A 26,903-nucleotide genomic window follows, 5' to 3' on the forward strand; every position below is an offset into this window, starting at 1 on the left:
TTTTAATTAATTAATTAATTTTTGTTGGTCGTAGGGCTTGAACTCTGGGCCTGGGCGCTGTCCCTCAGCTCTGCAACTCAAGGCTAGTGCTCTATCACTTGAGCCACAGCACCACTTCCAGTTTTCTGAGTGGTTTATTGGAGATAAGAGTCTCAGGGACTTTCCTGCCTGGGCTGGCTTTGAACTGCGATCTTCAGATCTCAGCCTCCTGAGTAGCTAGGAAGACAGGCGTGAGCCACTGGCGTCTGGCCCATTTTAATTTTTTTTGTAGTAAAGATTTAAAGAAAAAAAAAGACTCAAGAAAACAATTCTATTGTTTAGGCATAGAATTCCTGCCCAGGCTCTTCTTCTTGGTGGTTCTTGCCAGCTCTGTTTGTTACTTTATTGGTCTGTTTCCTTCCTGGGACGAGAGCTCCCCAGAGGTCAGGAGAGGCTGGTTCCAGGGTACTGTGTCCCCAGTGTGCACAGAGATGCGGGGAGGGGGTGGGGTACGTGCTGGACAGAGGGGCAGCAGTGCCGGCTGGGGGTCCTCTGGCTCTGCTCGGAATTGGCGCTGCCTGGTAATGCTACAGGATTGTTCCTCAGCTCATCTTTCTCTTAATCGTTATAGATTATGGAAAAGGAGAACAAAGCCCATTAAGAGGTTCCCCTACATTTGATTTGAGGAAGTTTCCATCAGAATGGCCCCGTTTATCGGCCTTCCGCGGCTACCCGATTCCCTCCTCACACAAGGAATATTGCTTTGTCTCTTTGCAAAAAAATTAATTTCTATTAGCAAGGAGAATAGCAAACCCCCTTCTCCTCCTTTCCTCCCCTCCTTCTTTTTTCTTTCCTCTTCTTCCTCCTCCTCCTCCTTCTCCCCTCCTCTTCCTCCTCCTCCTCTTCCTCCTCCCCCTCCTCCTCCCCTCCTCCTCCCCCTCCTCCTCCCCTCCTCCTCCCCCTCCTCCTCCCCTCCTCCTCCCCCTCCTCCTCTTCCCCCCTCTTCTTCCTCCTCCCCCTCCTCCTCCCCTCCTCCTCTTCCCCCTCCTCCTCCTCTTCCTCTTCCCCCTCCTCCTCCTCCTCCCCCTCCTCCTCCTCTTTCCCCTCCTCCTCCTCTTCCCCCCTCTTCCTCCTCCTCCCCTCCTCCTCTTCCCCCTCCTCCTCCTCCTCCCCCTCCTCCTCCCCCCTCTTCCTCCTCCTCCCCCTCCTCCCCTTCCCCCTCCTCCTCCTCCCCCTCCCTCTCCCCCTCCCCCTCCTCCTCCTCCTCCTCTTCCTCTTCCTCTTCCTCTTCCTCTTCTTCTTCTTCTTCTTCTTCTTCTTCTTCTTCTTCTTCTTCTTCTTCTTCTTCTTCTTCTTCTCTCCTCCTCCTCCTCCTCCTCCTCCTCCTCCTCCTCCTCCTCCTTCTTCTTCTTCTCCTTCCTTTTCCCTATTTTTCCCTCCTACTGAGACAGAATTTATCTCCTAGATAGGCAGAGGGAAGCAGGAGTAATTGGCCCAGAAGCTAATTCCCTGAGATTCATTGTCTTAAAGGCCCCCACCAGCACATGGGCAGCTGGCCTTGAACTGCATGCTAATGATAAACGACAGCGTCAACAGAACCTCACATTGAGATGTTTAGTCCTTCCTGCAAGGAGATGACACATTAATTTTCTCTCCGATTTACATTGGATTATTAATAAAATACCGGTGTTGGAATCTGACAGGTGAGGGGCCTGGAGGCGGTCCTCTGAGGAGGTGGGGGGGCTTTGGTGGGCTGAAGGTGCACCAGGCCGAGGGAGGCACCTGAGCCAGGACCTCGCCGCTTTGCAGGGCGGGGGCTCCTGTAGCTGGAGTTAGACAAGAGCCAGGCATAGAAGATCCTTTCTTGCACAGGCATTGACTCCTGTGTGTGATATCCTGTCTTATCATAAGCCCTTCTTTCCTTTGCCTCACCAGTGACTGGATATTTTGTGTGTGCCACTTCTGGGGCTTGACCTAAGAGCCGGAGGTGCTGGCCTTCAGTGCTCAAGGCTGGCACTATACCATCTGAGCCACACCTCTGCTTCCAGATTTGGGTTGGCTAATCAAAGAGAAGTCTAAGAGACTTTTCTACTTGGATTGGCGTTGAACTGTAATCCTTTGATCTCAATCTCTTGAGTAGCTAGGATGACAGGTCTGAGCGATCAACATCCAGCTAAATATATTAGAATGATGGGGAAGCTTTATCTCCCTGCCCCAACCTGGTGCCGCCTCCTTGAATGTGCTGTCACCCGGGCTTTGCTCCGCTGCTCTTCTCAAAGTCACATCTGTGGTGTTACCTGAGTGATGGGATGGCTTGCGTCATACCGTTGTCATGTTATGATGTGGGGGGCCTACCCGGCACCAGTGGCTCACGCCTGCAAGCCTAGCTACTCAGGAGGCTGAGATCTGAGGATCACGGCTCAAAGCCAACCCGGGCAGGAAAGTGCTTGAAACTCTCATCTCCAATAAATCACCAGAAAACCAGCAGTGGCACTGTGGTTCAAGTAGTAGAGCGCTAGCCTTGAGCTGAAGAGCTGAGGGACAGCGCCCAGGCCCAGAGTTCAAGCCCCACGGGCACACCTGTGGTGCTTGATTAGTTTGTATCTTTGATCACAGTGGGGATGAAATCCACCTCATTCCAGGACCCCACGTGACTTGGACTCCATCTCCAGCCCCTGGCCTCACCTTGCTGTCTGCCCAGTGCCACGCCAGGCATGTTTTGCAGGCCTGGGCCCAGGCTGGCTTCTCTCTCCATGGAAAGTTCTAGACCTTTACCTCACACCTGCCTCCGCCAGGTGCTGTGTTGGAGGGGGAGGGACTCCCCTCCCCCTGCCAGTCTGCCCATCCCCTCTCTCTGCTGCCATTAGTGAACAGCCTCATCCGCTCTCTCTCCTGTGGGCCTTCCCCCCCCCCCCCCCCCCCCGGGGCAGGACTCAGAGTCAGCCGCAAAGGGACAGAGCTGTAGGGCCCAGCCTACCCTGTGCAGTGGCCTGGCCCCATATTAGCTGCTCAATAAATATTAACTGAATAAATCACCGAATGTCATAATAGAATTTCAAGCCGAGCCCTGGGGAGCTCTTGGAATGGAGCCCTGAATGAGTCCCCGTGGACTCTCACTGGGCAGCTTCCTGGCCATGCTGTCTCTGCGCATGGGGGAGGGGGGGAGGGGGGGAGGGGTGGGGGGGAAGGGCTTCTTATTTTCTTTCTAGTGACCTCCAGTGACAATGGAGATGAACAAATCTTAGCCACCTACATGTAGGATCCTCGAGGAAAACACCCAGATGTGTGCTGCTGAGTTCCGCCAGCCCCGGCCTCCGTTGAGTTCCCACAGCAGCTGCTCCCCACCTTCTCCACCCCAGCCCCCCCCCCCCCCGCCCCGGCTTCTAGAGGGTTCCCCTCATTTGGCCTTCCTGGAGACTTCAGTGGGGATTAAAGAAGATGGAGCGCGTGGAGCCCCAGCCGCAGGGTAGTGCTGCTGGCTGTCCCGCCATGTATGCGGAAACCGGAAACCCGCAGCACATCATCCCGGAGGGAAGGAGCGGGTGGGGCGCTGGCTTCTGGGACTGGCTCACCTTCAAAAAACAGAAACAAAACACAACCCAAAAGGCAGCAAGAATGGGCCCCATCTGGGGAGCCTCGTGGCTCCTGGAGATGAGGGAGGGGGGTTGTTGAAGCCTCTGAATCTACCCAGCCGTTACTGCTTTTGCTGTTTCCATGTACCCTTAGTTTAATGCAAAGAAGCTGGGGTTAGCCTGCCCCCCCAAAAGGAGCTATTCAAATCAAGCAAGTTGGTGTTACCTTCCCCTCATCCTTAGTATTTCCATGGCCCCAGCTGGAATTTATGATGAAAAGCAATTGGTTTTCAGATCCAGCAGACTGCATGCCGGCCGGGCCTGTCAGCCCCTTTCCTCCCCCCCCCCCCCCCCCCCCCGCCCCTCCATCAATAGCCTGGAGTGGCCAGTGGGGAGGGAAGGACACAGAATCTTCACGACCAGCTTTTCTGGCTCCTCGGCCTCCACATCGTGAGGAGCTGACTCTGACGTCCGCCTGCGGGTTAATAAACTAGCCCCTTCCGGTGAGATCCGGTCTGCGGCAATAGCTTCTCAGGCCTCCGTCTGGTGTTCTGTCAACCTTGCGAGGCGCCAGTCATCAATGAGCACTCTCCCGGGTTTGTGGGAGAAGGAGATAAGGAGAGGAGACGGTCCTCTCGCTGAGCCTCCTTCCTCTCTTCCACAAGAGGAAGGACCCTCGGAACAATTTAAATCAGGCTCCGACAGCCCTTCCTTCCGCCACGAGCCCTCGCTGTGGCTTGAAGGAGAGGAGGGGGTGGCTGGAATGGGTCAGGAATTGATAGCTAGGGGATTCGATCTGCGAGAGACAGAGAAGCCACATTTTGAGAGAGCCGGATGTGGAGTCTTTATTAGGAAGCCAGTGGGGACCATGAGGGGTGGAGGCTTCCCAGACTCGGACAATCTTAACCATCAGGGGTGAGGGACAGGGGTTTCCTGGATTCTAACCAGCCATGACGTACCTACAGTTCTGGAATGACCTATGCCTCATCTATGGTTCTCAGAATGGAGTGAAATGTCCCTGTTACCTAGCAAGGCGTGAAGATGATGGTGGGGACAAGATGGCATTGCAGCACCCCATGTTTCAGACTCAGGAAGAGAGGCATAGGGTGATTCCTTTGTCTCGGAGTTTCCTAGCTATGCCATCTTAGCTAAGTGTCTGCCCTTCTCTGGGCTTTCTCCTCTTCTCATTGCATATGAGGCCACTGACACCCAACTATCAGGGCTGCAAATGGCAAATGGAAAGGGCTTTGCTTATTATTTTTGGTGCTGATCCTGGGGCTTGAACTCAGAGCCTGCTCACTTGCTCCTGAGCTGCTTTTCTCCCTCGAGACTAACACTCTACTTCCAGAGCCACGGCTCTGATTCTGGCTTCTTGATGGTTGATTAGAAGTTTAAAAAAGTCTCACGGACTTTCTGACTTTGCTGGTTTTGAACCTTGATCCTCTGATCTCAGCCTCTCGAGTCACTAGGATTGCAGGTGTGAGCCACAGGTGCCCGGCTCTCACAAGGGCTTCCTCCTGGGTCTAGCACGCACGAACGGTTGGTGAAAGGCAGCTCTTCTGGTTGTCAGGCAGTCAGCATGGTGATTATTGACTTTTGGTCCAGGCACCTGCTGCTGACGGTGCAGGTGAAGAGATCAGGAGGGAGCAGGGGCATAAAGAATGTGGGATGCGATTAAGGGTGGCACTTCCCATTTCCTAACTGCCCACCGGAACAGAGATTTAGCGCTGGGCCCTGAGTGCAGCATCGCTGCTCTAGCATGCTGTGGTCTGCCCCCAGGGTCGGGGCCTGCAGGGGCTGGAACTGCGCACGCCGCATTTTCCTCTAGCCGGGCCTGTGAACGTGCTGCTGGCGTGATTGACAGGGCCGAGGGCACACAGAGTAAGGTAGAGGCGCCCCAGAGCAGGGGCTCCAGCTGCAGAAAGGAGAATCGCTTGAGATGTTGGCTGTTTAGAAGCCATCTGGACATTGTTCGCAGAATCCCACTCCAAGCAAGCATGTCGTTTGTCCTTAAAGGGACGCTCTAAGGGACAGATTCTATGGCCCCCCCCAGAGCCCAAGCTGACAGGCTGCACAGAGCTTAGCGTGTCAACACTGCAGCTGCAGGCAGGGCTGCACGGGCCCACAGACCAAGGGCAGCAGGCTGGGCCTCCACAGGCTGTCCTCTGAAATCAGGGCTGGTGACTTTAGAGAAATGACCCAGGAGTGGCAGGAAAGGGGCGGGGGAGTCCTAGGAGGAGGGGCTGTGAGCCAGATCTATTGGATGTGCAGTGATGTCTAAGGCGAGACCCTGAAAAGTACCTGGACACCATCCTGGGTTCAATACCCAGCTGCTTCGTAACTTCCTATTTACTGTCTCCCAAGAACAGCTATTCATTGTCTTCTGTCACACCCAACCAGGAAAACATATCCCATCCTACTGGGGCGGGCAAGTGCTCAGGACTCACGTTCAGGGACAGTCTCTCCTATGGTGGGTGTCCTGTCCCAGCTGCCCCACAGTGCACCACACCCCCTCCCTCAGTCCCCCTCCCTTTCCCTTTCCTCCTCCTCCTCCTCATCCTCTTTTTTTTCTTCTTCTTCTGCTGGTACTTGAACTCAAGATCTCAAGCTCTTGCTCTCTTAGCTTTTTGCTCAAGGCTGGTTCTATACCACTTGACCCAGACCTCTACTCCCCACTTTTTGCTGGTTCATTGGAGATAAAGAGTCTCTTGGATTGGTGTACCCCGACTGGCTTTGAATCTCAGTGCTCATACCTCAGCCTCCTGAGTAGCTAGGATTACGGGTGTGAGGCACTGGTGCCCAGCTGGCCATCCAAGAGCCTTTTATTACAGAAGCAAGCACAAATGTGGCCCGGCAAGCACAGTGAGCTGAGAAGTGCTCACTGCCGTCCACCACTGCCATCCTTGGTCAGTCTGGTTCCATTCCCACCCGCCACCCCCTGCCTCCCGGATGCACGCCTCGCACATTATCTAACCTTGTCCGTAAATATTTCACTATTTGTCTCTAAAAACAATCGGTGGTTTAAAAAAAATAATTACTGTACTGCAAGATCTCTTAAGATGAATCATTCTGAATATCATCCAACATCTGCACAATGTTCAGAATTCAATTGTTTGACAAATACCATATGTATGTATATATGTATATGTACGTAGACACAATTTCTTTGTCTCATTTGATATTCACATAAGGGCGTCCATTGCTGTTGGTTGGTGTATATCTGTGGCCCCTTTCCCTCTCTCCCACTCTTTCTCAGAGAAAGAACTGAAGAAGCCAGGTCATTTGTCCTATGGAGTTTTCTAGAGTGTGGCTAACACCCTTGATTTCCTCCTTCTGTCCTTTGCTGTGTTCCAGAGCCTCCAGGGGAGATTTGATCAGCTGCTGGGTTTAATTTCAGGGACTCTTTATTTTTGCAACAGCAAAATAAACTCTCATCAGATGACAGGCTCATGTCGCCACGTTGCTCCCTTTTGATGTCAGCCACCATTAATTCAGCTGAGATTACAAGATGGTGACATTTTAATTCTCTTATTTTGTCCTCATTAGCTAGAGTACTTAAAAAAATTTCTCGCTGTCCTGTGCGTTCTAGTCAAGTGCTTTGGCTTCCAGGGGCTTTGATTACTTTTGAGACAGCGTCCCACTTCTTGCCCGGAGTTGGCCTGGACTGTGATCTTCTTATCTATGCTTCCACAGTGGCTGGGATGAGGGGTGTGTGCCATCGATCCCAGCTATTTTTGATTGAGATGGGATCCCGTGAAGTTTTTTTTTCCCAGGTTGGCCTCGAACATCAAGTTTTCTCAATCTCAGCCTACTGAGTGCCTAGACTCCAAATAGGTGTGAGTCACTGTACTTGGCCTGGCTAGAGTACTGTTTCAGAGAAAGTTTACTCTCTTCCTCTTGATTAAGTCAAAAAGAAGTCTGCACTGGGAAGGTGGATGAATGACTGACTTGCCTTCTACCTCTTTTTTCTGAAAATGATGTCTTGGATCACTAGTATATACTAACAATGAATAATTTGTGAGTTTTTGTTGTCATTTGTTTTAAGATCATTTCAAGCTTATGGATTAAAGCATATTGAATGTCCATTTAGTCCATTGTAACGATTCCTCTTTATTGATGCTGAGTGTCCCATCTTTGATCAGTGGGAGCCTCTTCAAGTTGGTTCTTCAGTCCATTTTAAATTATTTTGAGTCTTTGATAGAGTTAATTATCCTGAAAGGTAAAAGACTGATTTACCCTTTGGATTAGGAAGAAAACAAAGTGTTTTTCTCCCCATTTCTACTCAGTGTCATAATGGAGGTCCAATGCAATAATGTAAGAAAAAGAAATAAAAACCATCTGCAGTGGAAATTTTTACTCATGGTTTATTTGATTATATGTGTGGAAAATCCACAAAATTATCAAAACAAAAAAAAAGAAAACCTTTTATTAGAAGTAATAAAACAAGTTTAAAACAAGTTTTGCAAGGTCACAGGATTTAAAGTCAATATGTAAGGATCAATTATCTTTCTATGTAGTAGAAATGAACAATCCAAAAATGAAATTAAAGAAAACAATTCCACTTACAAAATAGCTCCAAAAAGAACAAAGTGTTTAGAATGAATTTAACTCACAAATTCTAGTACCTGTACTTTGAAAACGACAGAGTCCAACTCAGAGAAATGGAAGATTTACATCGACATAGAGGCATGCCATATTACTGCAATTAAAATCACTTCAGTGGAAGTGATTGAAAGACTCAATATTATTAAGATAGAAATTATCCCCCAATTGATTTCTAGATTCAACTCCACTTCTATCAAATACCCAGCAGACTCCCCTCCCACTCCCCCCCCCCCCAAATCCGCCACCTCTAAAATCATTAAGCGAATCTTAAACTGTCTACGGAAACTCAAAGGACTCAGGATAAGCCAAAACGATTTTGAAAAGGTTCAGAGGTGGAGAACTTACCGTCCTTGATTTCAGAACTTCATAGGAAGCTGCCATAATCAAGATGCCCGGTGCTGACAGAAGCCTAAGGAATGGAATCTAATATCAAGTCTAGACAATAAAGCCTATCATTATGCTCAATTTATTTTCAGCAAAAATGTAAAAGCATAACAGTGGGGGAAAGGAGTAGGCTTTTATTTTTGAAAAAAATAATTTTACCTCTTGTATTAGCATCAATCCGTTGTACAAGGAGGTTTCATTTGACATGACCACATGTGAATATAGCGTGCTGGAATCAGATTCACCCCCTGTCACTCACTTGTGAATAAAATACTTTGTTCACCCTCCTTCACCCTCCTCCCTCCCACTGGCTTACATCTCTGTCATACATTTCTATTGTCATTAGTTTCTACTCTCTTTTTTTTTTTTTTTGGTCCAGTTGTGGGGTCTGAACTCTGGGCCTGGCCGCTGTCCCTCAGCTCTTCAGCTCAAGGCTAGCGCTCTACCACTTGAGCCACAGCGCCACTTCCGGCTTTTTTCTTTTTGCTTATGTGGTGCTGAGGAATCGAACCCAGGGCCTCATGCATGCAAGGCAAGTGCTCTACCACTGAGCCATACTTCCCAGCCCCAGTTTCTACTCTCTTTTATTTATACTTTTTCTCTCTTGATACTGTGCAATTGAATACACTCCTGAGAAAAAATCCACATAGACTCTTCTCTTACAAATACAAATACTTCTGCAAAATAATAGACCTAAAGTCTATTATCTTAAAGAGAAGATCATAATATAGTAGAATAGTTTTCTTAGAAGAAACATGAGAGATTTTTGTAAGTTTGATGTAGACAACAACAACAACAAAACCTTCTTAGAATACTAAAAGCACCGTTCATTCATAAAAAGAGGAAATGGATAACTTGGATTTCATCAAAAGGAAAACATCTTGCTTGTTTCAAAGATGCCATTAAGAAAAATAAACCCACCAATGATGGACTGTGAGGAAGTGTTTGCAAACCAGACGTCGCATAAAGGACTTGCTTCCAGATTTTATGTAAAGAGCTCTTAGCACTGCAAAGTGAGAAGACAAGCAAGTCAATTAAAAACGGGCCAGAGATTCAAACAGACATTCCACCAAAGAAATTGTATGAATAGCTAATAAGCACATGAAAAGATGCTCAACTTCATTAGTCATTAGGGAAATGCGAGCGCAAACCTCCACACACACCCCCACAAGGGTGGCTACAATCCAAACCACGGAGAATGCCAAGTGTTTAGGGAGAATGCTGGGAATCAGAACCCCGCCCCCCTCACACCCAGCGGCTGTGAATCATGCAAGCCCTTGGGGGAAGAGTCTAGCACTTTTATTTTTATGTCAACAGATGCACCCCTTCTTCCTTATTTGCCCAATTTTGACTCCCAGTAGGGAAACTCCCTCCCCCGCCTCTTTTCAGGTAATAGAGGAATTCACCCAGCTTTTCTTCTAGGATATCGTGGTCTTGTGTATCAAGGGGAGAGGGTTGGGCCATTTAGAATCAATGCTGTTGTAGGGTGCAGGCACCGACAGCTACCCTGTCATCTTTCTATAGTCCCATCTCAGCTGACTTGGCGCTCCTTGTTTATTGCTTGTACTGGCTGTGTGGACGTGAGATGGTCTGCCCTGCTCCGTGTCTGTGTTCATTCATGTGTCCACCCCCAGACTATGAAAATGTGGAGGTTTTACAGTTCGGGGCACTATGGGTAGGGCCCCTCCCTTGAGGTTTGTCTGGCTATTCTTGCTATTTCTTCTTCCCATGTAAATTTTATAGGAAGAATTTTTTTTTTTTTAAATCTTTTCAAAGCTTTATTTAAGATCAGGGCACAAAAACGGGAGGCTCTTGAGTGGGGTGGGGGTGTGTGAATGGGACGTGAATTAAGCCTTTGACGAAACTGGGGCTGGAGAGGGGAGGCTGAGGGAGGGTGGAGAGGGATCTTCCGCCTTGCTGCCGCCTTCCACAGCCGGTGTATAGGAAGAATTTTGATATCAATTAAAAACAACCTGATAAGAGTCTCGTGGTCATGGTCACATTATCTTGGGGGAAGATTCGTGTTTTTGAGGTCTCCCTTAATCCTAGCGAAGGCCTGTTACATTTTTTTATGTATCACAGATTCCTTCTTTTTTGTCTTTTAGAAAGTTTCTATAGTTTTCTCTAGGTTTCTAAGGTATTCCATGTTAGATTCATGCCCATTGTCTTGTTTTTCTCTTTAGTAAGTGGGAGTATTCCTTTATTGATCTATCCATCCATCCATCCATCTGTCCCAATCTCTGTCTTTTTTGGGGGGAGGGTGTGGTCCTGGGGCTTGGACTCAGGCCCGGGCACAGTCCCTGAGCTTTTTTACTTAAGGTTGGTGCTCTACCACATGAGCCACAGCTCCATTTCCAGCCTTTTTTTTGCTGGTTAATTGAAAAGTCTCATAGACTTTCTTGTTCAAGCTGGCTTTGAACCACAATCCTCAGATCTCGGTGTCCTGAGTAGCCAGATTATGGGGAAGAGCCACCTGTGAAGGGCCTTATCCTCTAATTTTATCTCAGTCTCTATTGTATCTGTCTGTCTGTCAATGATCTATGGATCCATTTATTATCTCTCCATGAAAATATAGCTGTCCATACATCCATCTATCATCTACCTATGTCTATCTACCCATCCACCCACTTACCGCCAATAACCTGTATTTTCAGTGTCTGCTTCTTTGCTGTTGTAATTTGCAACTGGTTTCTGTTGATCTCAGGATCTCTGGGTGTCTGGGCTTTGCTTGTCTCTCGGGAGCAGGGTTGAGTGTCTGGTGCCCTCCTGTTACAGTGCAGCTGTGCTGCGAGTCACCTTGTTTCTCCCGTTCTCCTCTGCCCCACAGTGGTGGGGCTTCCCGTGTCCCCAGGCTCTCAGCATTGGTCAGCGGTGGCCCAGCCTCTCCCAGGGGGAGACCCTGAAGTGAGGTGCAGGCGCCTGGAGCTGACCCTGGCAAAACCCAGGAGGGCATTTGGAGATGAAACAGGAATCAAGGAAGGGTGAACACAGGGCCCTTGTTCCTCTCTAAGTCACTGCTGTGTGGCTGGAGCTTCAAGACAAGGACAGAGAGGCTGGGTAGAGATACAGGGCAATTTCAACTGAAGTGTGTGTGTGTGCGCATGTGTGTGTGTGCGTGCATGCATGAGGGTATGTGCATGCATGTGCACATGCCCATATATGTGTATGTGTTGTGTGTATATGTGTATATGTGTGCATGTGCACACATGCATATGTGTATGTGTGTATATGTACATGTATGTATATGTATGAATATAGGTATGTGCGTGTGTATGTGTGTATAAATGTATGGGTGTGTATGTATGTGCATGTGTGCATGAATGTGCATGTGTGCATGTGTGTATGAATGCATTGTATGTGCATATATTTATGCATCTGTATGTGTCACTATGTATCTGTATGTGTGTGTATTGTATGTGTATATGTGTTTATCTGTGTGTGCATGTGTGTGCACACACACACAGGTGTGTGTGTGTCACCACAGGCACCACAGGCACAAGGGGGACGGCCTGGCCTCCACCCGCCAACCCCCGTCCCTCGGTGAGGACGCTTGCAGGGCTGTGAGAACCCGGTGGGCCCAGGCTGGCTCCGCGCTCCAGAGCTGTGTGGGTGACGGTGGAGTCAGGTGACACCGGTGTCCTCGGGACGCTGCCAGGCCGAGCTCCGGTTGTACCCGAGCTCCTGCCTCAGGGGCTCGGTGTGTGAACCTCAAATAGTGACACAGATCTAGATGAGGGTGTGGATGGACTTAGGCAGGCGTGTGCTGTGTGCCACCGGGCCGGCAGCACGGGCTGGCTGCGGGACGGATGGCCGGGGGCGCGTTCCGTGCATCCTGCAGCAGCCCTGCTCCTTAACTCCCTGAGCTGCTCAGGGGGCCGTGGACTGCGGAAGCCCCCTGGGGTGGGGCTCGGTGGTCAGGATGGCCGGCCCGCCTGTCCGTCTGCAAGGCCACCTTGTTCTCCTCCCTTCCTCCTTCCCTCCCTCCCCACCAGCTGGGGAGCTGGCAGAGCCTCTGGGCCCATGGATCACGCACGCCCCCCATGCTGAGTCTCTTTTCCATTCATTTTAACGCCCTGAGGAGGGGCCTCCACCTTGGGGTCACATGGGGCAGAAGCGAGTTCTTCCAGAATGAGAAGAGTGGTCTACGCAGTTCAGCTGCCCACAGCTGCAAGTTAGAACAATGATTCTGTTGAAAGCTGCTGTTGTGGGACATGCCCAGGGCGGGCATGGCTGCGATTCTAACTCTGCATGTGACAGTATTTTGGGGGATCCCCTCTCTCTGGGCCCTACCACATTTGGGGGGGGGGCAAATGGCCTGTAGCTGCTACTGAGATTCATTGGCTAGATTTGAACTTGGTTAAGGATGGAACAAGTAAAAAAAAAAAAATCAATCATATCAAAAGTCAGGTGCCGGTGGCTCACGCCTGTAGTCCTAGCTGCCCGGGAGGCTGAGCTATGAGGATCACAGTCCAAAGCCAGCTCTGAGAAAGGAGGCGCTTACCGCCAACTCACCACCCCAAAGCCAAAAGAGGAGGTGCGGCTTGAGAGTTAGAGGGCCAGCCTTGAACAAAAATTGAAAAAGCCAAGTGAGAGCCAAGTCCAAAGTTCAAGGCCCAGCTCTGGCACAAAAATCTAAACCAAAAAACAAAGGCATTAGCTGGGCTGGGTTGATAGGAGGTCTACCTTAGCAGACAGACATTCCACTTGAACCACAGCCCCGTCTCCATTTTCCCTGAGAGTGGGTGGGGCACACAGGGAGCCCGTCTGCTCCAGCCTCCATTGTGTCTTCTGAGATGGGGGTTTGGGGTACAGTGGGTGGTCATGTGGGGGGGGGGGAGGCGTCCCGTGGGTCTTCTCAGAGCAGGGAGGCCTCTCCGTGCTCTGAAGAGACCCAGAGCCTCGCGACGGCAGAAGCTGGAGGAGGCAGGCACAGCCCGGCCGTGTGAGCCGTTTAGAAGTGGGAACTTCTAAACGCGTTGCTTTTCCACACAGACAGGCAGACTGGTAAGTGAGGACAGGTGGCTGACAAGAGCACAGAGCTGTTTCCTGATTGTTTGAGTCAGCGCAGGCCCAGGGAGGAAACCAAGGCTGACACAACCCAATTGCGCCCTGACCGGGAGACAATGAAGCGCTGGGAGGCACGGTGGAAAGTCTGTCATTTTCCATGGAGTTGAGGCTTAGGCCTCGCACGGCCTCTGAACGGCGCCGTGGGGCCGGGAGGAAGCCACAGGCAGCTGCAGCCATCCCGCCCACAGGGTCCTGCCGTGGACTAGGAAGCCGTCCCCGGCCGGTGCTCAGGGCCCCCATTCAAAGGGGCAGGGGGCCCCGAGGGGCCGGGGGCTGGCTGATGAGGTCTCTCCTGCCCCGCTCAGCTGAGCAGTAGCAGAAGGAGCCTCTCCATTGGTCTCATTTGTGGAAAGCACTCTCTGAGCGTGAGCTGCAATGCCGCTTGCACAGCATCCTCAGCATGCCTCTCTCCCTGCCAGCCATCGGCCACAGGGGGGACCATGCTGGCCAGCGGGCAGGTGGCTGTCTTCATCTGCCCACACCTGCCACTGTGCTCTGGATGTGGCTTGCCCCACCACCTGCCTGCCCTTCTTCTTCCTTCTCTACCAAAAAAAAGCACATAATAATTTTTGGTTCTCTGTCGCTGGTGTAGGTGTCTTGTTGATGTTTTATTTTATTTTATGTTTTGCAAAACTTGGGACTCTGTGTGTCCTTTTTTAAGCCTCCCAAGAATGGTCAGCCAAGCCTTTAGCAAGGAGGCAAGAATTCTCTTAAGGTACTCTGTCTGTGGGCTGAATAGATGAGTTTACCTGGCATTTTTGGAGACCTCTGACAGCCAAGGCCCAAATGGGAACAAATCAGGTACTTAGCTTGCTAGGGAAGGATGGTGGTGATGCGCTTCTGTGTCTCGAAGTAATCTAAATGCAGGCGATGAATCAAGAGCCGCTGGCCCGGGCGACTCAGTGTTCCATTGGTCTGTTCTTAACATAGTCATCTAGCGTCTGCGTTCAACTTATTTATTTCCTAATGTTGGGTGATGGATTAAAAGATGTGAAGAAAATCCGTCTACAAGAGATAAGATATTGCAGGCTTGCCGTGACAGCCCTGACTCTTTGCTTCGTGTGTGTGTGTGTGTGTGTGTGTGTGTGTGTGTGTGTGTGTGTGTGTGTGTGTTGCCCACTTTTTAGTGCACAGCTTGGGCCCTTACATCGTATATCCTGATTAGTTTGTGGTTATTACTGAGGGGATTTTTTTAAGCCTATCATTGACACATTTAATTCATTAGGTACCAAATCCACAAGCAAATTTTGGCTGGCCATAAAACACAGTTAATCCACGGAGCTGCAATAAAAGGTGAAAAATTATGTTCCCAGCAAAATGTGGAATATTGCTTTCTCTGTAGAGAATTTTAGGAAAGAAAAAAAAAAAAAACAACTGGCCTATGCTATCTTTCTTCATCAATTTTTTTTCCCTCCTGCTTGCTTCTCTTGGTAACTTAACCCTTTGTTGTTTCCAGACCACAGAATGGCTCAATGATTCTCTACAACAGGAAGAAAGTGAAGTACAGGAAAGATGGGTATTGCTGGAAAAAGAGGAAAGACGGGAAAACGACCCGAGAAGACCACATGAAACTCAAGGTCCAGGGAGTCGAGGTAAAGGAGAAAAGGCTTTATCCTGTCCCCAGATATCATTTTCAGGTTACCATGAGTCATTGGATGCCGCTGGTTTCTGTCAAAAGACTTTGTGTTCGCAAAACCCCTGGCACTGCCTCCTAACACAGTAGTGTAGCCGTTCCTCCTCTGTTGAGATCTTCCGTCTCTCTGTGGGTGTTTCAAGTTGGGGAGAGCTGTGATCATAAGGTGTGTGCACTTCTGGCAGGGTATGGTGGAGTCCAATCTGCAGAAATGTCTTGGGATCATGAGTAAATTTAGCTTTTGGCCCCTGGACGCCGCCTCTGGGGTTCTAGCTGTGGTTGGGGCTCTCCACAGTAGGCAGCCATGTAGAAATTCCCTCACTGCCTGATAGCTAGTGTTTTCTGGCCGGAGCCGGAGTCCCTTCCCCAGAGGGGGAGGGCACTGATCTGGGAGCTGATGGCACCCATGCCTCACTCTTTATGGATCCTGCCAAGGACCTTTCCCTGAGGATGTGGACAGAGATGCTGTGGCAGGTGACCCAGCTGGTGCTTCAAACTGGCCAAAGAGAGGCATCAGATCCACTTGTGCATGGAGTGTCTGGCATGCCAGGGTGGGTAACAAGGGCTGTGCCCCACTTGAGTTTTGTGTGTGGCCCTTCTGGGTATTTGGGACACACTTTGTTGTTACTTTGTTCCCCTCCGCCCCCGTATTAATTATGTGTTTTGAGGTCTGCTAAAAATAACAGCCAATGGCTTTTAAAGAAATACATCATTCTACAGAAAGGGAGGCAGAACTTTTGTTTTATGTGAATTTTTTTTTTTTTGTAATTTACTGCATCAACAACAAAGCTTTATGATCATGTATGAAGAAAAGTCCTGAGTGGAGAAGACCGAGTTCCCTCACACTCCTGTGCTCTGGGCTTGCCCAGCGTGGTTTAACTGACTGCATGAACCATTAAGATGCAGGGTAGCCAAGCCTGCTGCCCTGGGCCCACCTCCAGGACCCTGAGCAAGTATATCAGCCATTGTTGTGGGGAGCTAAGGAGGACCCTTATCTCCTGCAATGGCAGAAGGAGTAGAAAGTGAAGGAAAGCCAGGGTGGAGCCCAGGAGGGAGGGGGCAGCTGGTGCTGGGGTCCCAGGGCCTGCAGGAATTCGCACCACAGCACGCAGCCCCGGTGCCTGGCGGCCTCCGGTATATTTCATCTTTAGTAATACGTAAATCAGGGACTCATGGTTGTAAGAAACAGCGGGGTGGATTCGTCCTCAGCAGCAGCTCCAAAAGCCCAGGGAAAGAAGCAAGCCACAGTGTTCGTTCTCTTGCCTCTTGTTATAAATTAGAATTGTCACCGGGATGGAATCGGAATGATTTATGGATGTTTTTAGGCTGTATTTATGTTGGGAGTTATTTGTGGTTCTTACACTTACAGATTACAGCCTGGCCCCTCATCGTGGGGAGGTTGGGAGGGGTGCAGCCCCGCAGGGTTTTCCACGGTGTCCTGGCACGCGTGACTGAGGGGCATAGGAACAAGGCAGCAGCTTGGATGAGCGTTGGCCAGTGATGCAGGAAATGACATGCTGTGTTTCTGGGTTCTTGGGGAAGGGTGACCACCTATGGCTTCTCCTTGTGTGTGGGGGGGGGAGGGGGTGGCAGGGGAAAGCAGGCTTTCTCATTCAGCCTAGGAAATTATCTTACTAAACCAGACAGTAAATAACTGACTCTGTGTGCCAACTTGGGCCAGGCGCTGTGGCATCTTTATAGGAAGCGGGAGCCATATTCTCTGCCCACGCAGACTCATGGTATAAAGGAAGACGCTACCATGTCTCCACACTCGAGGGCCGGTAACAGTGTGGAGAAGGGTAGATGGATGAGCTTTTCAGATGCACATCCTGGGGACCCAGAGTGGGCTTCAGTGAGAGGGAGATGCACTCTGGGGGAGACTGGACAGAGCTGAGCCCTTAGCATAGGGGAGGATCGTGTGTAGTTGATATGTGGCCTAGCTGTGTTTTTCCACTTAGCATCACAGGCTGAGGCTGAGTTGTGTTGATATTTAGGTTCCTTGAATGGTGGTATAGTGTTCCTTAAATAAACATTTGAGCTGCTCTCCTACCAGCGGACTTGAAGAGGCCTCCCAGAAGATTTTTAGCATTACAAATATTGTTTCCATAAGTGTCCTTACACATGCCTGTCAGCCACACTTGCTAATTACTTCCACACTGGCATAGGAAACTACCCCCTCCCTCCTGCCATCCCCTCCCCCCCCCCATCCGCCCAACATCCAGCACTTGCTGATGCAACCTGCTATCCTGGGCAAATTCGAATTTGAGTTTTCTTAGTTACTGATGGGGATGGGCTTCTCATTTGGTAAATAAGAATCTTTTGGGGAAATATAAAAAGTATGGATTTTTTTGTTTTTGGTGCCAATACTAGGGCTTGAACTCAGGGTCTGGGTGCTGTCCCTTAGCTTTTTGCTCAAAAAACGACACTCTACTTATTACTTGAGCCACAGCTCCACTTCCAGCTTTTTTTGGTGGTTAATTGGAGATAAGAGTCTCAGACTGCCCTGTCCAGGCTGGCTTCAAAACACTCAGCCTCCTGAGTAGCTAAGATTATAGGCGTGAGCCACCGGTACCCATATGGATTTTTCACAGCGTTGACATTCTTTTCAGACAAGATCAACCCCACACCTTGACAGCATGGCTCCTACATTAGCTCTATTTGCACCTGGCCTGGTGTGCCCAGCGGCAGTCTCTTCCACCTGGGAAACTTCGATGGGGCTGACGGCAGGGTTCACGTTCCCCCAGGAGGAGGGGCCACCCGAGTTCAGGCCCAGCGTTCTCCCTGGATGGACTGGATCAGCACCAACACCACACAGGCACTGGGAGCATTGGCTAACCCTTATCCAGGTCATCTGGCTGGCTGGGCCAGCAATCTGGAAGCTGTAATTCTCCGATCACAGCTGGATCACAGCTGGTTTCCTTGATTCAAGGGCATGATAAAGACATCAAGATGGAGCCTTTCACATCTCCTGTGCTATAAGCCTTCCCTCAGGCCAGAGAAACTTCCAGTCTGATCAGGGAAGCTCACGGGCTCAGAAGTCTAGCTCCACTTGTTCTGGGGGGGCGAGGGGCACCAGGGCCCCGGGTACACAGTGATTTTCTCTGCCAGAACTGGGATGGGGCGGCCACTTTTGAAGCTGGTGAGTCCCCTGATCAGATGTTTTGTCTGTCAGCTAAGGGGGAGCCAGCAAGATAAGGTTTCCGGAGATGACAGAGGTTAGCAGGGAGGGAAGGGAGGCGGCTGCCGTGCCAGCGTTTTCTGGCTGACATCCTAGCAGGTCCGAGGTAGGTTCTGCTCCCAGCCAGGTTGCTGCCTGCCTATCTGGTGCTTCCGGGGGTGATAGGGAGGGAAGACAAGGTTCCTGACGGCCAAGGGTCAGCTCTGAGGGGTGCCCTGCCTCCGGGGTGGTCACAGCCATGGGGTGACATCCGCCAGAGGACAGGCCGGTCTCTAGGCCTTGCTGAGGCCCAGGAGAGTTTCACCTGGTTTGGGGCACAGTGTCTGGCTGAGAAGCCGCCCGGCCAGTACCACATCTGGTTTCCATCCCAGTCTCCCAAGAGTTGTCGGAGAGTCTTAGCAGCCCAGCTGGCCCTCAGCTCTCCAAACATCTCCAACTCCTGTGGCTGCTGGGTTCCCAAAGAGACCCAAGACGCTATGTCCCTAACCTCACGCGGGGACACCCGCAGCCTGGTGCGGGTTCTGTGAGCGAGGCGGACTGTCTCACGTGAAGGACCTGTCGGTACTCCCACGTCACAGATGGAGAGGTCGGGCCTCTGAGAGCGGGCCCCTTGGGACCCACAGCAATGTCACAAGTCAGTGGCAGAGCCAGGCCTGGAACCCGGGGCAACATGGCTCTGTAGATCCTGCTTGGCCCTTCAAGCAGTTGCTCCTGACACCCGGTAGGAGCCACAGGGGTTCAGATCAAGTCTTCATGCATGTTGATTTAGTACAGACTTCAGCCATGTGTTGGGCAGTGCCGGTTTTGAGGCCGTGCCAGGAACACCAACCACAAGGCCTTGCATGGAGTCTGAAGGAGGGTCCTAAAGGCAGTGGAGCATGGTGTGAGCCAATCAGGGGACAGAGAGGGAGGAGGGATACCACGGAACAATGACGGGCTCTCTTGCAAACAGCACAGGGGACTTCGGCAGCAGGTGTCTCCCAGGGCCCCATGTGTTTCCCAGCTCTCTGCAGACCAGCTGTTTGCTCCCAGGGGCGGGCTCCCTCCCACCCAGTCCCCAGGCTCACCGGGCTGCGGAGGGCCTGCCTCTGGGTCCAGGAGATGATCTTGGTGTGTGGTACAGTTGAGTGAGCCTGGATCTGCGCCGGACCAGAGCCCATTACACAGTAGAACGGACCAGCCCGGGGCAGAGAGGCCCAACCCATCACCGCCGAGGGGAATCTCCACCCACACAGAGGAGGTTTGGTGTTGCCGACCCATCCCTGCTCTGAGGGCTTGCTTCGGCTTTGGGGTGAGCTGTCTTCACGCCGGGTGCCTGGCTGCAGCCCGCAGACCTGGTCACGAGGTGGTGTTTGGGGAACTCGGCTTGGTGAGAGGGATGTTGTTTATTGGGGCGCTTAGGCCACCTATTAAAACAAAAGAAACAAAGTAAAGGCACCTCTTTTAAAAGTCGGAATGATATTGTTGTTACTGCGTCAGGAATTAACAGGCCATGAAATGACTGTCTGCCTTATGGCAGAGTCGAATCATCTCAGCTCTGCTTGTGGCCCTGAGATAAATAGGGTGTCCAGCTTGTAGCTAGGGGAGCTGCTGTGAAGAGCCGGCCACAAAGCACGGATGTTTCCCTTGTCATGTTTGGAAAGCAGCAAGGGATCGCGAAGGACGGTGCAGAGGCCTGGAGAGCGGGGAGAGGCTGGCATATGCCAGGGCGAGCATTTCACCTAGACACATGGCTCGTACTTTCAGCAGAAAGGCGCAGGGGCTTGGCTTGTAGACGGCGTCTCTCTACCCTTCCCTGTCATACTCACCCTGCACCTCCTGTGTTCCTCGTCAGAACCGATTTCGACCATGGCTGGATCCAGATTGGCTCAGCTCTGTAGCTTCTGACTCTTCCAAGCCCTGATCCTGTTCAGCCGGTGGGAGCTGCATCTTCCCTCCATACTGTCACGTGTGTGTGTGTGTGTGTGTGTGTGTGTGTGTGTGTGTGTGTGTGTGTGTGTGTGTTCACTTTGCCTGAGTTAGCAGTCCAGTGCAACTGCAGACTCACTAAGTATTGGGTGTCTTCTGGGTACTAGCAAGCCGTGGCCGGGTGTCCAGACACACGTAACATGCAAACCAGACGTTGTACAGGAGAAAACGAGACAAAACCAGACTTGAAAAAGATGCCCAGTGGCTCAAGAGGGTTTTGGAGTGTCCAGTGGCCTTACTTTCCCCTCCCTGTCTGAGTCTGTGGTTCCATGTGGCAGACACTGTGTCCCCGTGGCTCACACATCTGAGTCTCAGGCTTGGGTCCTGGGGTTCAGAGCTGAGGGTGGGGTTTTCTTCTGGTTGGCATTGTGTGCCGGTCCCACGATTGCCCAGTGGAGGGAGCTGGTCTGCTCCCACGGCCTCAGTCTCTCCAGGGTTCTCTGTGGACTTTCCCTCACCCGATTCTCTCTCAGTCTCTTCCCCTCACCCGATTCTCCCTCAGTGCAGTGATTTCCTGCTACCTGGGTGTGTCAGGAAGCATCCATTCAGGAGCTCAAACACAGTCTTTCCTTACGTGTACTCTTTCCTGTCTAAGGTGGTCAGCCACACCCCGAGTGACGCCTCCTTGCTTGGTTCCCATAATTAACATGTTAGCTAATAAATCACGTTCGGCCACCCATGCTTTGAAGCCCCAGATGCAGCCCCTTTCTCAGCTCCCGTCCCGCTGAGTTCATCAGACCTGGGAGGGACGTCTGTTACAATGAAATGCCCGGCTGGGCTGCAGGCGTTGATCTTCAAGGTTCCGGAGCCCAAGTTCAAGTTCAAGATGCAGTGTGGTCAGGGCCTGCCTCCTGGCTCATGGGTCTGAGCTCCGGGTCCTCACAGGGTGGGTGGGACAAGCGGCCCGCAGTGTCCTCTGCATGAAGGTTCTCATCTACCAACAGGGCTCTGGCCCATCACTCCCGAAGACCTCACCTCCACAACCATCACATGGAAGACTGGTTTACAGGATGTACATTTGGGGGATACAAATATTGGGATGATTCTCACATAATAGCTCTTTCCTTCCCTGTCCCCTCTTTTCTCTTCCTTCCTTCCCTTCTATAGGCTCGAACCCAGTGCTCCAGCTCTTTCTCAGCTTTCATGTTCAAGGCTGGTATGCTACCACTTGAACCATGCCTCCCAGCCTGGCTTTTTGCTGGTTCATCTTTTCTGACCAGGCTTTGAACTGTGATCCTCAGATTCTGAGTAATTAGGATTACAGGCATGTGTCACTGGTACCCGGCTTTTGAGAGTATTTTCCCATTACAGCCAAGTATCAATGGCCATAACAGGGGAGTATGCCACTTGAACTTTGTTCTTCATTTTGTGTGTATCGTCCCTCCAGTTATGCAGCAGTACCTCCCTGAGGAGTGACTCATACCTGTAATCCCAGCTACTCAGGAAGTGAAGATGAGGATTGTAGTGCAGGGCTGGCTCAGTGAAAAGTTAGCAAGACCCTCCCAACCCCCTTCAACAAACAGGCCGGGTTTGGTGCATACCTATAATCCCAGCTGCACTGAAAGCAGGAAAATCATGATCCCAGGCTGCTGGGAGGGGGCTGGGAGTGGAGGGAAGAAAGACCAGGACTCTCTCTAAAACTATCCTAAAAGCCAAAAGGGCTGGAGGCATGGACCAAATGGTAAAGTGCCTGCCTAGCAAGCACGAAGTCCTGATTTGAAAAGGGAGAGAAAGGGGGAGGGGGAGAGGCAATAGCATCCTCCGTTTGCTTCGCACTCACAGTCTGTGCTTCCCGGAGCCCGCACGGGCGGCCTCTGCCAGTGGTGCCAGGCGCGGGGCTTGGTAAAAGAGGTGTGTCAGGAAGAGCCGGAGGGAGGCATGGCTCTGGTTCCTGCCTTCCTGCCTAGCCAAGAAGCTCCCGGATGGACTGAGCAGTGGAGCGTTGGCTTGATTGGGGAAATGCATGTTACTTCGATCCTAACAATCCCGTCACATCACTGTGATTAGCCCTCAAGGTGGGACTGTGACATATTCAGAAACTACACAAGCCCTCGAAGGCTACTGTCGAATCCTGACACCCAGCAAGGTGTGGCCTGGCCACTCAGAGAGGCAGCTGTGGCCAAGCTGGCCACACATACACACACACATACATACACACACATATATAATATATGTATGCACACACATATTATTTATCATGTGTATATATGGTAAAGATTGAGTTTCTATACATTTTTGTGACTCCTTAGCATTTTTTGGGGGGTACTCACCCCTGGGGGCTGGCCTTGTGCAGGACACTCGTACCCGCCAGGCCCTGATCTCCTGCCCACCCTGAGCATCACAGCCCCATGCATGGGGTTTTATGATGTGGCTGGCTTACACAGATCCATCCCTGGCAGAGGGTAATTAGGCCCGCTACTCCATCCGGCACTTCCCACCCCACAGCTGAAGCCCTGGGATGAAACAGAGTTGGAGATGAAGGCCTTGGCCGCTGCGTGGGAGCCGGGAGAGAAATGCTGCCGTGGCCGCCGCCGCCACCAGGTGCATGAAAGCCAGAGCTGCCATTCACATGGCGGCTTTGACATGGCTGGCCTGCGTCTCAGGCTTCTTTCTGTTGTGAGAGTTACTGGCTTGAACTTCCCACGTCTGCCTCCTTCCACGCCAGGGCATGAGTGGTGAACGTCTGGTGGGTGAGGAGCATGTCTCTCTTTTCCTCCATGCCTCTCTGGGGCAGAGAGACACAATGGCCTTCGTCCTGCTCTCTGCCGCTCTATTCCAGCACCATGGACAGCGGCCATGGGCCTCCCTGTGTATCTGACTTCCTGCAAACCCCGGGGACCAGCAGGGAAACTGTGGCTTTCTCCTCCCTGCAGCTCCCAGGTGACTGTAGAGCAGTAAGATCCTTGTCACTGCCCCAGCCCTACCACTTCACATCTTTGTGTTGGCACAGTCTTCGTGTGGGTGGGGAGCATCTATGCGTACATCCTCTCGCTACACGCCCCCCCCCCCTTCCCACACATGCGGTGTCTTATATTCATTTGTATTAGGGAACATTAAGGAAAACTCCAGAGGAAGAGTTACAAGTCAGTCTGACACTTTGTTACTTGACCCCAGTACCTTAAAAAAAAAAAAACAAAAACAAATCTCTAACTGAGCCTGAGGTGAAGGCACATGCTTGTGATCCCAGCTATGGGATTGGGAAGTAGAGAGGATCATGGTTCAAGACTAACCTGGGCAAAAAGTTAGCAAGATCCCAAGCAGCACCCCGGGTGCGGTGGTGATGGCGGTGGTGTGTGTCTGTGTTTCCAGAGCTGTGGGAGGCTATAGATAAGAGGCCCCAGCAGAAACTGGAGGCTCCACCTCAGAGGTAACTGAGGCAAAAGGGGCTGGGGGTCGTGTTTCAAGTGGGAGAATGGCTGCCTAAGAGGCACAAAGCCCCGAGTTCAAACCCCAGTCCTGGCAAAACCAAATAATAACAACAAAACAAAAACCCAAAATACGAAAACAAACTCTTCACTGAAATCTCCATCAAACGCTTTGAGCCTGGCATTCTTCATTCCACCCGTGGGGATACTATCTATTCTGCTTCTGGAAGCAGAATATAAAGCAGCTGACCATGACCAACCAAGTGCCGTCAGCCCTTGGGAAAGCTGCTGGGCCTGTGCCCTGGGCTGCTGCAAATGGGCTCCCCACCCCTCTCCTCGCCAAGGCAGCCCGTGAGGGGGGTGTTGGGGGGCGATGTGGCACTTCACACACGTTTGGTATAAGGTTTCTGAGCAAACAAATGGATTTTGAGCAAATGAGATTTCTCTGTAAAGAACCAGACTGCATTCAGTATTTTGTGGATGCTCACAAAATTCAACCCTACTGCTGTGACGTAAGAGAGCAGCGGTCACAGGGGATAATCAAGTCACAGGCATTGCTGTGTTCCAATAAAACTTTATTGACAAAGATGGGCTGTGGGCCGGAGTCCCCACCCATGCCTCTGATTGGTGGCGGTATCTCAAGGGTGGCAGTTCTGTGGGGAATGACCAAGGACCGCCACAAGCCTTCTAGGTGTCCAGCACAGATGTGTTCTGGTACTCACATAGCAGCATGATACGGTCATGCTGTTCACATGCAACCTACGTTTTTGCAACCAGTTCCTACTTCTACTGATGATCTGACTGGAGAATCTGGCCCATAAGCCACCCAACATCAGCTTATTTCTCTCGTGCTTTCTTCCACCTGAAAAAGTAAGGCTTGAAGTGATTTGGCATAAGCCATGTAACAGGACCCTCCCCGAACCCCCCACCCCCGGCAGAACCGTGGTGGGGTACAGAGGTAATTTGTCTAGATCTAAGCACTTAGATGACGGCACAGGGGAATGACAGTTTCTTTTCATCTGCGCCGCCACAGTTTACTTACGTAGTCTTTTGATGGATGGGAGAGGTAGACATTTATTATAAAAGTGTAAGAAACGTCGAGTCCTCGCGAATGGATTATTTAGAATTTATTTTATTAAATATTCTAGGTGGCGGGTGAGAAACCCCACCTCCCTCCACAGGATTGGGAGCTTAATGATTCATGTATCTGTGGCGGTGATAAGGAAATCAAAGATTGGACTTGCCATGTCGAGGGAAGAATATGGATTATTATTAGATCTGGAATGGGCCTCTCGAGAAACTTCCTTGAGGGAGCATGCGTATCAATAATTCCTTCTCTCATCGAGAATTCTAATGCTTCACTTATGGAAACATAAATTCCACAGCAAGTGGCTGTGGGTTTTCCCTCCCTTTGGTTCTTTACATCTTTCACTTATAGATGATCATTTTTTATCCCTTAGTTGGTGGAGTATGTGTGCAGTTACTTCACTTCTGGGCTTTTCTAACCTTCAGAGCTGAGGAGCTCTGCTGGGGTTCATGCCGTCCAGGTCCTGGGGTATGTGTGTGGTTGTTATCATCCCTATGTGCCTCGAACGTCACAAAGTTGTGAGCATCCTGGAGGACCCGAGGGGTGACGAGTGGATCTCAGGGTTCCAGTGGGGTGCAGTGGGAGCTGTCGGCAGGGTGGGTGCTGATCTGGTGATTCCTGGCGGAAGGTGTGCATTGGAACCCTGTTCGTTTGGCATTGAGGCTGAGTCCTGGTGCGGCTGACCAGCCCGCAGGACGGAAGTCATCCTGGGTGAGTGATGGTTGGCCATGGGTAACAAGGCTGCGGTCTTAACAGCCTCACATCTAAGACTCTGCCCCATGGCTCGAGTTTCAAAGTGTTGGAGACTCTTGGAGAGAAAAATTGAGACTGCACTCTCTTTCTGAAGTACCAGACAGATGCTACTGTGTACAGGGCTGTCTTTTCCTATGAGAGATGGGGGGAATTCTGTTAGGAAATCCCTAAACTCCTCACTGCACCTCAGACTGCTCATTGTCCTGTGCCTGCCGCTGAGAGGAACCCATAATTCTTGCCCAGTGATGGTGGCAGCCCCCCGCCACCTCTTCTGGCACTTGGTGGTGTTTGTGTGTTTATCAGTATACTAGGGCATGAACTCAGGCTTGGGGCTCAGCCCCTTAGCTTTCTTTGCTCAAGGATAGTGTTCTTAGACCATAATAGCTCCACTTGTGGCTTTTTTAGTGGAAATAAGAGTCTCACAGACTTCCTGCCCTGCTTGGCTTCGAACCACAATCCTCAGATCTCAGTCTCCTGAGTAACTAGGATGACAAGTGTGAGCCACCAGCGCTTGGCTTTCTTCCTGCACTTTCATACATGGTATTAGACCGAATTTTGTCAATGTAATGCCCTGTGAACTGTAGCTTTCCCAGGAGAGTACAACGCAAACCACTCAGCACTTATTTCTTACAAGCAGAATCTACTCAACTCTCCGCACGACTAATCAGTCCACAAGGAAGTGTGTTTTCCTGCTGACCTCTAATTCTTTAATTGCTGTAAAAAAAATAGTCGAAAGACTCTTCAATTACAGCCTCTGTGGAAAGGTGGGCATAACAAAGCTCCCCTGTCTCTCTCCAGCTGGAGAGGGGAGAGTTTGTTTTCCTTGTTCCCTGCTGATCCAATCACTCACTTTACCCCCATTAAAGGTGAGGCCAGTTGGACAGCCAATGCTGTGTCCTGGTGCTCATTTCCTTTACTACGTCTCATTGGCTTCTTCCTCTGAATGGCTGAAGGCCCCTTGACCATCACCGTGAGGTTCGGTGCCCACAGCCTCCTCGCAGTGCTGTCTCCCTTTGCTTTTTCCTGGAAGGCGCTGAACTCACTGTGTCCAGGCTGCTGCCAGCTCGTAAATCCCTCAGACACAAGAAGAACTGTTTGGAAACAAGATGCCGTGCAGTATTTTGGCCATATTTTTTTTTCTTCTTTTCGCGACACCTGGTAATGAAATTCTCAGGCTAAATACCAGATGAATGTGTGTTTCACTATGGATCTCAACTTCGTCTATAACTTTTTTTTTTTTTTTTAGGTCCTCCAGATGGAGGCATGGTATAAATGTGGAAAGGCTGAAAAGGGGAAAATGAAAATAAATGCA

At 50.8% G+C, this 26,903-nt stretch overlaps 1 protein-coding gene across 1 annotated transcript in view; it reads left to right on the top strand.

The window, feature by feature from the left end:
- Window positions 1-26,903, top strand: part of Camta1 (calmodulin binding transcription activator 1) — a 731,341-nt gene that overhangs the window by 346,531 nt on the left and 357,907 nt on the right. Inside the window, 1 exon segment of the mRNA XM_042695784.1 lies at window positions 15,064-15,199. Coding sequence (XP_042551718.1) covers window positions 15,064-15,199 — 136 coding nt within the window.

Source organism: Dipodomys spectabilis, unplaced genomic scaffold (assembly GCF_019054845.1).
Source record: "Dipodomys spectabilis isolate Male_0828 unplaced genomic scaffold, ASM1905484v1 ptg000188l, whole genome shotgun sequence".
NCBI classification, from domain to species: Eukaryota; Metazoa; Chordata; class Mammalia; order Rodentia; family Heteromyidae; genus Dipodomys; species Dipodomys spectabilis.